This window comes from Buteo buteo, chromosome 16 (genome assembly GCF_964188355.1).
Source record: "Buteo buteo chromosome 16, bButBut1.hap1.1, whole genome shotgun sequence".
Classification (NCBI taxonomy): Eukaryota; Metazoa; Chordata; class Aves; order Accipitriformes; family Accipitridae; genus Buteo; species Buteo buteo.
Genome location: NC_134186.1, coordinates 11,907,089 through 11,918,626, shown reverse-complemented (window position 1 = coordinate 11,918,626; position 11,538 = coordinate 11,907,089). Strand labels below are relative to the sequence as shown.

The 11,538-nt window shown below is 37.8% G+C and overlaps 1 protein-coding gene across 3 annotated transcripts in view; it reads right to left on the bottom strand.

The window, feature by feature from the left end:
- Positions 1-360: 360 nt before the first annotated feature.
- Positions 361-11,538, bottom strand: part of AP2A2 (adaptor related protein complex 2 subunit alpha 2) — a 48,707-nt gene continuing 37,529 nt past the window's right edge. For 2 of the 3 annotated variants that reach the window (XM_075047872.1, XM_075047873.1), the window contains exons 15-22: positions 10,546-10,709; positions 7,739-7,821; positions 6,879-6,968; positions 5,930-6,053; positions 5,035-5,151; positions 4,759-4,828; positions 3,966-4,100; positions 361-3,161 (exon numbers count right to left, since the gene is read on the bottom strand). In XM_075047872.1, the coding sequence (XP_074903973.1) occupies positions 3,084-3,161; positions 3,966-4,100; positions 4,759-4,828; positions 5,035-5,151; positions 5,930-6,053; positions 6,879-6,968; positions 7,739-7,821; positions 10,546-10,709 (861 nt within the window). In that variant the 3' untranslated portion in view covers positions 361-3,083. Of the gene's footprint in view, positions 3,162-3,965; positions 4,101-4,758; positions 4,829-5,034; positions 5,152-5,929; positions 6,054-6,878; positions 6,969-7,738; positions 7,822-8,725; positions 8,804-10,545; positions 10,710-11,538 lie in introns of all 3 variants that reach the window. The other variant, XM_075047874.1, reaches the window with a different exon arrangement.

The following is an 11,538-nucleotide window of genomic DNA, read 5'->3' as shown; positions in this document are numbered from 1 at the left end:
GCTGAAACATACATTTAAAGCTTGAGTGAGGTTATTTAGCAGTTTAGATACTCTTCTTTTACAGCAACATCAACTTTTTTACAAGTCCTGCCTGTGTTAATACAGGTGCATGCTTCATAGCCTCAATTACACTCCACTGTTACACCAGTTTACTGCAGCATGCACTATACTTACTGTTGTTAAACACTATAGGAAGACAGATGTTACATCAAGTGGGTTTTTGGGGTTTTTTGTTTTTGTTTTACCACTTATTTGTAACATGTGACCAAACACATCAAAACAAAAAAGCCATAAACACACTCAGTGGGGGAGCAGAAATCTGCAGGCCAGATAAGACTCAACTGAACACAACCCACCAGTAGTTTGCAGAAAAGAATTTACCATTACACATCAATTGTTCCATAACAACCATTTCAGGCAAGTATTCTTTACAACTCCATGCCCCCAGACAAAAAAGGACAGTTTGATTATGGTTCTAATCATTTATTTAATCTTAATATGTTCTTCTGATGAATATAGTCTAATATATAGTCTTCTATATGAAAATTCTCCACTTAATTTGACAAGAACTTTGTTTTATACAAATAAGACAATCACCATAAGTATTACATACTGGAGTGTAGGTCAAGAATGAACATATGCTACCTGTTTTGCTATTCAGTTATTTTCACATGTCAATGCCTGAAAATACTGTACTTAAAAACAATAACACTGTTTACTGCAGAAATTACTTTGTCTGCTTGACAGAATACATCACTTTGGTAAGTTAACCACTCACAAAAAAAATAATCAAGTGTTTGTCCTTAATTTGTTCACTTTTCTGCTCACGGCTTCATTGAGCTGACATTTAATACAAAGTGTGAGCAGTCATAAGCTTAACACAGTCACCACTGAAAAGACACTTTCCCCTCACCCCCATCCTTCCCATGTTTTTAATGCACATTTTAGCACAGATTGAACCAAAGCAAAGTGAACTGAAGTAGTGCAGTGTCTCAAGGTGTCCTTTAATGAGGGCACAGAACATTTTCAAGGGGACAAGATACACAACAGGATTTGAAAAAAAAAAAAAACAGAAACAGAAGCTCCTCCCTGTCTTTGCCAAGACTCCCTTTAGTTCAGCACATCAGATTTTTAATATAGCAGCCAACAGCACGATTAAGATAACAGGTGTAATAAAGAGACATATGGCATCCAAAGGACAAAACATAAGGTAGTCCATCAGTTCTTTGCCAACTGCCCAACCTGACTGCAGAAACTACTCATGAAGATTTTCAAAGACAAAGTGTGTGATCAAAGAGTCTCAATTAGCTACCTGAAACACCATAAAACAGCCAATTGTTCAAGAGAACTTTTGCAGAAACACCAGGTCTATAGCCAAGTTTTCAGTCATAACATCCACAGTTACCAGCCATTTCTGGAAAAACAAAAACAAAATCTCCCCAAATCCAAACACCACAGCCAAACCTTTGTGCCTCATTTTTCACCTGCACTCAAGTATGATCACTAGCCTTCAACCAAACCAAATTAATAATCACCCAGTTGTATCATTTAACTCAAAGCACTGAAGAAAAAAAGCAAGGCACACTCAATCATGCAGAATCCTGTCCCCTGCTGTGCACTGGGCAGCATGACAGGAGCCTCATTTATATATATTTTCAAGGTCATCACTATCACTCAAAACGTTTATTTCATGGGCACACTTGGCTGTATGTGCTGTGAGACACCAGTCCCAGGCTTCCTCTAAATAACCTTGAGGAAATCTTGATCTGAGCTTCACTTCTCATATCAGCAGTAGCTGACTTCATTCATCATGACCTGCAGCATTTGCTGACAACTGCCCACAGTTTCTAACTGCACTACCTCAGCTGCTTTGTTTTAGGAGCCTTTGTTGCTCCTCAAGGCTTGAAGAGTGTGAGCCAAAGTTGTGTGCACTTATTTCTGCAGAGAGGCTGCAAAGAGTTTGCTGATGTGGAACAAGTTACAGAGGCTTTGGTTGTAAAAACCACTATAAAAGCTGAACATTTTGGGGCCTTCTACTCTCAGTCTCAACACAAGTCTTCTACACCATGTTGGATATTTGTACCACCGCTGACAGACAGGAAACTGTTCAGATATCAGTTATTCAACCTCTCCAGTTTTAACATTACTGTGCACTGGGGAAAAACCCTACTATTTAAAGTTACATTTTCATCTGAAATAGTGCATGCCTTACGGCCCTTCAAGGGCCCATTTCTTCCCACATCCACTTTTATACAGTACCAGACTCTGCAGTTAGTTATATCACATCATTAGAACTATTACTTGCTAAATCTGATGGAAACAGAAAAAAACACAGGACAGAATATTCGACTTCAGTTTGACTAACAATGGACAAGCATGTACTCATTCACCCCCTACCAGAGAAGCTCACCTCATTATTTGAGATAAGCAGAAGGATTAAGAATACCTTTTGTGTTCAGTCCACTTTCCAAAGATCAGAAAAACATTAAGATGTAAAGGATTACAAGAGTAATACTTTAAGACTCTGGTTCTGTGGCATTTTTCAAATACAAAGATTGGTGACACTCAAATGTTCACTTTAATCAGATTCAAACACATCTTGGAATCTGCCCTTCCATCTAGTACAAGGCTTGTGGCAATGTTCAAATTTACAGAGTTTTGAGTCTACATTAACATCTGAATTAACCATTACATCGGTTTCTTTCAGCTCAGAGCAGAGGGAGTACCTGTTAAAGGCACTAAGGGAGAATGTTACCAGCCATTTCCAGTTGAAATCCTTGGTTACCACATATAAATCGATTTCCCTTTAACAAGTTTAAAAGCCTGACCTCTGCAAAAAGAAAAAGCACAAAACGGCACTCCCACCCTTTGTGTAACACACTAAAAGCCATTTTTAATGGGAAAAGTCGCTTTCCTGTACTGTACATTTTATAGTCTTAATTTCAAACAAGGGTCAAGTCCTATTAAGGCAGGGAGCCGGTATTGGTTAACACTGCAGTACTCAGACAGTGATGTACAAGACATTTATTTGCAGTATGATGACAGCGATATAAATGGAAAAACCCAAACTGACATGGTTAATATTAAAACTGTTCTGACAGCAATTCACATAATCTCTGAGATACAGCTTCTTTACTTGTTCGTAGTGTGAGCCTATACATCTGAAAAAGAACATAAAATATTATTTACTTTTTAAACACAGTTTGGCATCAAATGAACACACAGTCAGCTAGTGAAAGCTGCCAGTTACCTCTTACTTGTTTTGTTAGATTTGGTAGGAAAAAAGACCTCAAGTTAAAACATTCAGAGGCAGCCAGCCAAGTAATACAGCTTTTTCAAACCATAGGCTGGAGCACACCTTCAAACCCTTGTTGAAAGTTACCATTGTTCCAAAATTTTTAGGCTTTAACAGCAAGATGTTGTCCAAAATTTTTCTTTAAGAGGAGTAAATGTTGTGGAAAAGTCTAAACACTCTCTACCACCACTTCTTCAGAAGACAGGAGTCTTACAACCCAAAACTTATTTTTAGTCCTCAGTTAACTTTGGCAAAATCTCTATCAAAATGCTTGAGGAAAAATATTCTTAGCATTGTCTTTGTTTGCTTATGTTTTCTCTTTTAACCAATCATTCTTTTATTCATTTAAAATGGCAAAGGTAATTATCCTTAATTTTGTCCCAAGGTGCATAAAACAGAAACATTAAACGTTTCAAACCTTCAAGAGAAGGTGAGACTTCACAGAGTCTGGAATAATACAATGATGTCTTTCAACAGGAAAGAGAATTGCTATGAAGAAGCAGCTTACCAAACTGGGCCAGGATCAGCTGCTATAATTTCATTTCATATTGGAGTCTGCAGTCACAATTAGCTATTGCAATAGTGATTTTAAATAAATACCTTAAGAAGTTACAGATATTTATTTCAGACAAGAACTTGTATTTAAGCTGTAGATACTTAAACAGATTACCTGTGCCTGGAGGTTGGGTTCAAGGCGCAGCAAGCATCCAATCTGAGTAGTTTTTGTATGGATGATACCAGCACCAACAAAGTTAGCAGGATTGGGATCTACCTCCTCAAGTAGGGCTGACCCAAAGCCAATTATCTATGAAAGAAGCCCAGAAGATTTAGATGTGGGGACAACAGGACATCAATACCAATTCTACCCAAGCACAGCCACCACCAACTAGGAAAACAAGTAGGAAACTAATTTTTATTTGAAGTGTTCAAGACATTAAAGAATTATCCAATACCAAATTTATTACAACAGATTTTTTGAAGTGACAGAGTGACCCTGATAATGAACTGTTCCTGGAAAAAAAAAAATGGTTCTTCTCAAAAACAACCAAGAAATAAGTTAAATTCAACGCAAGTCTCTCCTGTTTTTGATAAAGCCATTTCTGTCTTACACTAGTCACTTCTGTTTTGCCTAAGGCAGCCAGTTCTACAAAAAGTCACTTGGTTTCTTTTCTAACTAGTAACTCTGGTCTAAATTAAGGCTTGAAGTATCTTCCAATTCAGTTTTAAGCACTGAACTGGTGTTTTCTTAAATAGCTTCAAGTTTTCAGCTGCTATTGAAAACTATCTAATTCAAGCCACATTGAGAAACAGTCCATTTAACCCAGCACTGCTAAGGGTCTGTTACACAACATGGCCCTACGCTTTAACAGGATGACGCAATTGCCATATAAACCAAAACGTACAAAGTTTGCTTATACCACTACCCTTACATTACGAATTAAAGATACCATACTACCACCCACCTTTGCTTTTGTGATCTCTGCATCCATCGGGTGTTTTGCTTTAAAGATATTCTGTACTTCTTGTTTTGGACTGCAAGACAAGGCAAGATGAATACACAGTATAACACCTGTACTATGTACAGCATTGTTCAACAGCAACTAATTATATCGGGAGAGTTTGTAACTCACAGGATTAAGTATGGGTTGGGGCATGCAGCAGCTACATTCAAAATACACCCGTTTTCTTCTCTTGGCCCACCACAAGAGCCCCAAGCTCAAGTACAGACAAAGTCTTACTTGCTCAGTTGCTTCCAACGCTGAAAAAAGTCTTGAGAAGACATCTCTGTCGGCTGGAAAAATTTATTCAGTGTGATGGGTAATTTTACTGAAAGGTTTTGAAATGTTCCACCATACCTGCATATGGAATAGAAAGAACACAGTGTATGCAGCACAGTGTCAGCAGTCTCTCAGCATAAATCAACCAAGCAACCGAAGATGAACACTAAGGTGCAATTGTTTGCAATTAAAATCTATCAACTGCAGATAACGCTATTTCTAAGATACAGTTTAAATCCACTGTTTAATAAATTTATTTGCTCTGCTTAGATGGCACATGAAAGTGAATTGGCAGAACTCCTAATAAGGATCTCGGTTTCAGCATAGGTTGTTATCTTTCTAGATAGCACCCATCAAAGGAGTGAAAACACATCCCTGTGAAAACATACCAGTAAGAACCACTTTAGACTAGAATAACAGAATGTAGCCCAGAAATCAGGATTCCCCAAAGGCTTATGTTGAGTGGACATAAGATTCTATTTGGCTGCATACATTTCCAGTCCATGTTGTTTGCAGAAGTGTTCTTGGTTTCCAGAAGGGAGACATTACTGCATATATTCCTGTCAAGATTTCTTAAGCAAACAGGAAGACTGCTGTTTTATACAGATAGCAGAAAAAGAAGTCAGAGACATTTTATCAGTAGTGGCTTCTTGCTTAGTTTTTTTGTTTGTTTTTTTTTTTAATCACATTGTTCCAAGTGGATTCCCTACCTCCCCTAGTAGCTTAAAGCTTAGGTAGATCAATTTTTCAAGTAAGTCATCTACCCAAGACAGCTTTATGTGTCCATATTCTACACTTCAGTCAGAGGACAAGGCCAAATCTAACATCCTTCACCCAATTAATTCATGTGTTTTACCTGAATTGAATGTTCAGGATTGGAGCTTCCATAAAGTCTGACACACATTCAATGTTCACAACCTGTTGAACCTGTGCACCTCCATCCACTGTGGGGTCAACAGGTTTTGTCTGAAGATTCAGGCATAAGAAGTGGTTAAGGAAACTGATCAATGAATTGCTAACTTTAAAAAAAACCCCGCAAATCCTCCAATAAGCTACATGAGGAATTAGCATCGTGTCCATTCATTCTCTACATGCTACTGAATATTCAAAACTCAATTCTTGTACAGCAAAAAAGTTTTGGTGGTTTTTTTGGGGGTCCCCCCATACTGACACACAGTAGAAGCAATAGCCCACACAATTCTCAGTTATTTGGATATTCTTAAAGAAAGATGCCCTCAAAAAGCTATGAAAGCACTGAATTCACAATAAAAACCACTGGACTATCTCATTTCAATGTGAACATTACAGTGACACTGAGTCAAACAAGCTTGATTACATAGTCTCCCAGAAATCCTAAATTTGCAATACCAAGCATCAAGGACAAACTGTAAATTAAGAGCTTATTTTAAAGTATCATCATCTTTATGTACATGTATTCTTCTACCTCCTTCTCAAATCTGAGGTTATCTGCTAACACAGGGCTTGAAGGACACCACATCTATACCCCTGCTACTTCATGACCGTGGAGAAAGCTACAGAATTGCATTACGCATTTGTCCAGCCTGATTTCTCCTTATTTCAACAGTAAAATTTGTGTTTGTAACCAGACCTTTAAGGAGAGAATCTTCTATCTCTGCTCAAAACTTGCTCTTTCTACAAGAACTTCAGACAGCTATCAGCAAGTTTATAATTTCTTCATGTTCAAGGACACCATGCCTTGATCCAGCAGCTTTATTATAATTTTGTGTGGCATAAAACACAAAACCCAAATAAGAACAGACACAGGTTACTGCATTTAAGGATATTTGACTGTAGGTCATCTGAGCAGATTACTGTTGGAGTAAAATTCAAGAACTGTGTTGATGTCTTATTACCATAGAATATGAACATACGTCCTAGAAAGAAAACAAAAGACATGAGGATTTTTAGGTATGTCATATGTAATCATACTGAACTACTTGTGCTTCAAGTACCTAATACATTGTCTTTCTACCTTTCTTTAAAACAGTGTTTAAAAAACAAAGCATAATTTATATGGTTTATCTTCCCAAGATATTCACAGTTCAAAATTAAATAATAGATAAAACAAACCATCAGTCCTCTCCCACAGTAGCCATCACACAGGCAGTTAAATAATCAGCAGAAGTCTTTTAGTTGCCAGAGAACGTTACTTTCTATATAAAGAAGCTATTATGGTACCAAGAGTGATGCAGAAGATCAATCCTAGTGCTGGCCTGTGTTTGATTCCCAGCTCTTTCCTAGATGTTTTTAGTATCTTGTGCATTAACGTACTATGCTAGACATGTCTGAAATGTCTTGTGTATCATATTACAATAAGCTATACTGTAGGATACAAAAGTTGAGGAGAATGGTCCTTTATAACCCTGGCTGTACCAGCCTTACAACAAGGCAGGAAGAGCTGGAGCTTACAGTACCACTTAACACTCCCATTTCATCTCAGCTACCAAAACAACCAAAAAGTTTAAGGAAACAAGAACCCACACAGAAGCCAGGGACACAAGAACAATGAAGATCTTAAGACAGGTTAGGTCTGAAATCACATTTCCCTCTTAGAGTAACTGAAAAGCAAGTCCTATGTGCAATATCATGCTGGCATTGCCACTGATAATGCAGACAGCTAACCACCTGGCCTGAAAGATCTTACCCAGGTTCTGTCGAAATTCAGATTTCAATCCAATTTGTAGCAACTGATTCTCAAATAAGACCCCATTATTTTTACACACAAACCTAGGGGAAGAGAGGGAAAACGTGTTTTAAATTGAGCCATATTAAACAATACTTAGAACCACATAATTCAGGGTTTACACAGAGGATGAAGATTGTGGTTAACCTAGAGTGCATCAGTCTGTGAGAGAGGCCTTTACAGAAAACTGCAGTTAGAAAAGACAATTTTACAACCAAAACCACCACTTGTAGGACACTAAAAGAACTGAAGTTATTTGATAGGATGTCTGAGAAACTATGAAGGAAGCCACAATATGCTAGATACACACACACACAGAGTCTATAAAGGACCAGGCAACAGACTAAGATTTTTCTTATTCATATTCTTGACAACTTCTGAAACTCATTAGGTTGGTGCAGAATTGAAAAGTTTGAAGCTCTGACCGTTTAAACCTGAAAGAAAAAAAGAATCCCTTGTTTTACCAGTTTTGTATCACAAGTCAACTGAGAGCTGTACTTTTTTTTTTTTTCCATTTTGAGAGGGGAAGCCCATTCTGCAGTGATTTCAGTCCTTTCTATCACCCTTCACTTAAAAGTAGAAGAGGTGGTCAGCAAACATTAGCCTTTTGCATACAAGGCACTTAAAACATACTCCCAAATCTCAGTACTTTTGACAAGTTACTTTTATGTTTTTCCTTTATTTGTGAATAGTTACAAAACTTAATATACAACTGACATTGCCTCATTTTAGAGCAGTGTGTAACAGCACTGGCTCATAAAGACAACTCTAACCTGTGTATTCATGAGCTTGTCAAAATCCACAGCATCTACAAAGGTGTTCTAGTCACAAGTCTGACAGTACATGTTTCTCTAGTTTTGCTGGTATTACATTAATGCACAATATAGTTTTGCTTTATAACTATATTCTGGAAGTTGCCCAGCCTTGCAAGGTTTTAGTATTGCTTACTTGTGAAAAAGCTCATCAGCATCATGCACAGTATCAGCTGGTTCCTCAGAAACTACCTCAGATGAAGCCAGGTCAGGGCTAGTTCAGGCAGCACAAAGGAAGAAAGGCAGTAGCGACAGAGATAGGAGTTAGTAAAGACAGCTTAGTGCTTAGTTATTTCTTTTACCTCCTTCCTCAAAAATGGCACTGCTGAGTTCAATGCATGAAAAATTTATTAGCTGCCCTAGCTCAGTACACCTAGAAAGGTTTTAGGCATTAGGCAATGTTCTCCCCCACTTCTCTCCCCCACCCCACCCCTCCCTGATTGTTAGGAACCAACAATTCTTCCCAAAGACAGGAGACAGCTGAAGGTGTTCAGTAGCTTAAATTTCTACCTCTTAAAGAACAAAGTCCTTTTAGGTGTTTAACTGTGACAGCAAAAAAAGTTTTAGTCCAAAACCATAAATGTAGATGTATATTAACTACTACCAATGTGTGCTTTGAAGCAGAGGTCTCATCAACCTCAGTGGCACTTCTATCTACAGCTGCACAGTCAGTTCTTAAAAACACACAAGTATGAAGTGTAGGCAAGAATATACAGGCACACAGAGAATGACTTACCCAAGTAACAGATTAGAAACAAAAGTGACAACAGCACTAAAAAGAGGCAGGAAACTGTAAAAGGCAACTTCTCAGTATCATTAGAGGAGCATTTCATCATCTATAGACAGACCAAGGGGTTGGGCAATGCTATACTTTCTTCTGCAGAAAGAGAAAACTCTTTTTAGGTAACTTCTGCTTATGAAGCTAGTAGAATTGGTTTCCTTTTTTTCCCCCCTCAAAAAAAAAAAGCTCTAACAAGCTTATGTAGCTTCTTGAAGTCTTGGGATTGTGTAGCACGATTAAGCATCGCTCATTGCCTTCCAAGAGAAATATAGGATTAAGTCTTAATCCCTGCAAACCTGCAACAATACATCGCCTAGTATAAAATTTTGATGAAAGTCTCAAAAATCCAGGCAGATTACTTTCACTAATGTCTTTCATATTAAAATGCATCGGAACTTTGCCATATCATTCAAAATTTGGTCCTCGACAACCGTAACATAGTATCTGGCCAGTAAGATGACAGATTTTTAAAGACATTCTGTGATCTTATACTATTTATTTCCAAAATTTTAGCCGAATAGCATTTGAGTGTAGCCACAGTGACTTTTAATATTAGCAGAATTAATAACACATTGCACCTACACTGTACTCGGTAATGTAATTCGGAAGATAATTGTATCAAATCACCTTAAAAAAAAAGCACTTGTTTTTTCCCCCCTTTTCACACCTGTTTGTCAGACAGTAGCAGAACAATTTAAGTATATCTTGAAATTCTGAGAGCCAGTATCTCTGGATATAATCCATCTCACTGTTCCATTATCAGCTTGCCATAACCAGACAGACACAAGAATACTTTATGGAAATAAGAATAAACATATTCTATAAACATGTAAGAATAAACATATCAGGCCAGATAACCCCCAAATTCAAGATATATTAAGATACACAAGCAGCTTAGTTTAACAAAGCAGCAAAACCAGCATGAAAACTAGGCAATACTGTGTGGCTAATATCCTCAGGTTGATTACTACAGACTCAATTTTCCCATGAGCAGAAATATTCAATAAAGATAGCACATCCAGCATAGAGTTCAAGAACACCTCCCTTGCTGCACAACTACCACCTAGGAATGCATTGAATAAGCTGGAACAAAACTGAAAGTTATCGCATGTGGTTTTTTCTCTGTTTTAACAGACAAATTATTCTTCAGATTCCTTACAGTGTGACTCAATTACCTCGCAAAGTTGTCATCAGAACCAGGAGCAAGAGGTGCAACTGCAGAAGCTGAATCTGAAAATACATCCACCAGCAGGCTGCCACTAGAGGACGGTGGGGGAGCTGAATTGGTGAGAGGGGCAGCACCCAGACCCAGCAGATCCGCAGATGGAGAAGGAGTAGACTAGGGAAGACAAGACACTTTGGTGTTACACTACAGCAAAACTATAACAAAGCTGTCTTTTGCATAGACAGCTCTGCTATGATAAAGTGACTCTCCCCACCGCAAATCAAGCTTTGAATGGATGTAGGAGGCTTCATGAATGCAGTTATCAACTTGCATTTCAACTTAAGGTTATTTACAGATGTGGCTTTCTTTTTTCCTTTGAAGAGAGTTCTGTCCATCTAACAGTTAAATAAAAAAACCCCACGATTCATCTGTGTAGAATCTGATTCTGCAGAAGAAAAGACAACAATATTTTTCTCCCTCTCAGTTTCAAGGGAAATTAAGTACTGCAGGGAATAAAATTCAAATGTGTTGCTTTTCTTTCAAGAAGAATCCAGCAAGAAAGGCAGTGGCTTTTACGCAAACCTAAATTAAAACATCACAGCATCTTTAAAACTGATTATCAGTTTAATCCTGGGTTTTTGAAGCTTGGCAAACCTTAGAAACTATGTAAAACGTAACCAGCAAAAAAGCAGAGTCTGTAGCTAGTTCCAGCTGCAAACACTAAAGGTAGAGGCGAGACCTTTAAAAAATTTTTTTCCCCAAATAGAACAAATCAAGTCACCAGGACAGAGTCATGCAAGAGAGGCTGCATATATGTGCCCAAGTCATGTGCAAGAACAAAGCACAGACTGTTAAACAAAATGTTCATGTATTAGACATTAGCAGCCTACAATACACCAGACATGCTGAAGGTAAGTCATGGGATGCATTTGGATTGAGGGTTACAAAAACAAAGGTTTCAAACAACTCAAAAGTTATCATATACTCCAAAGACTGAATTTGA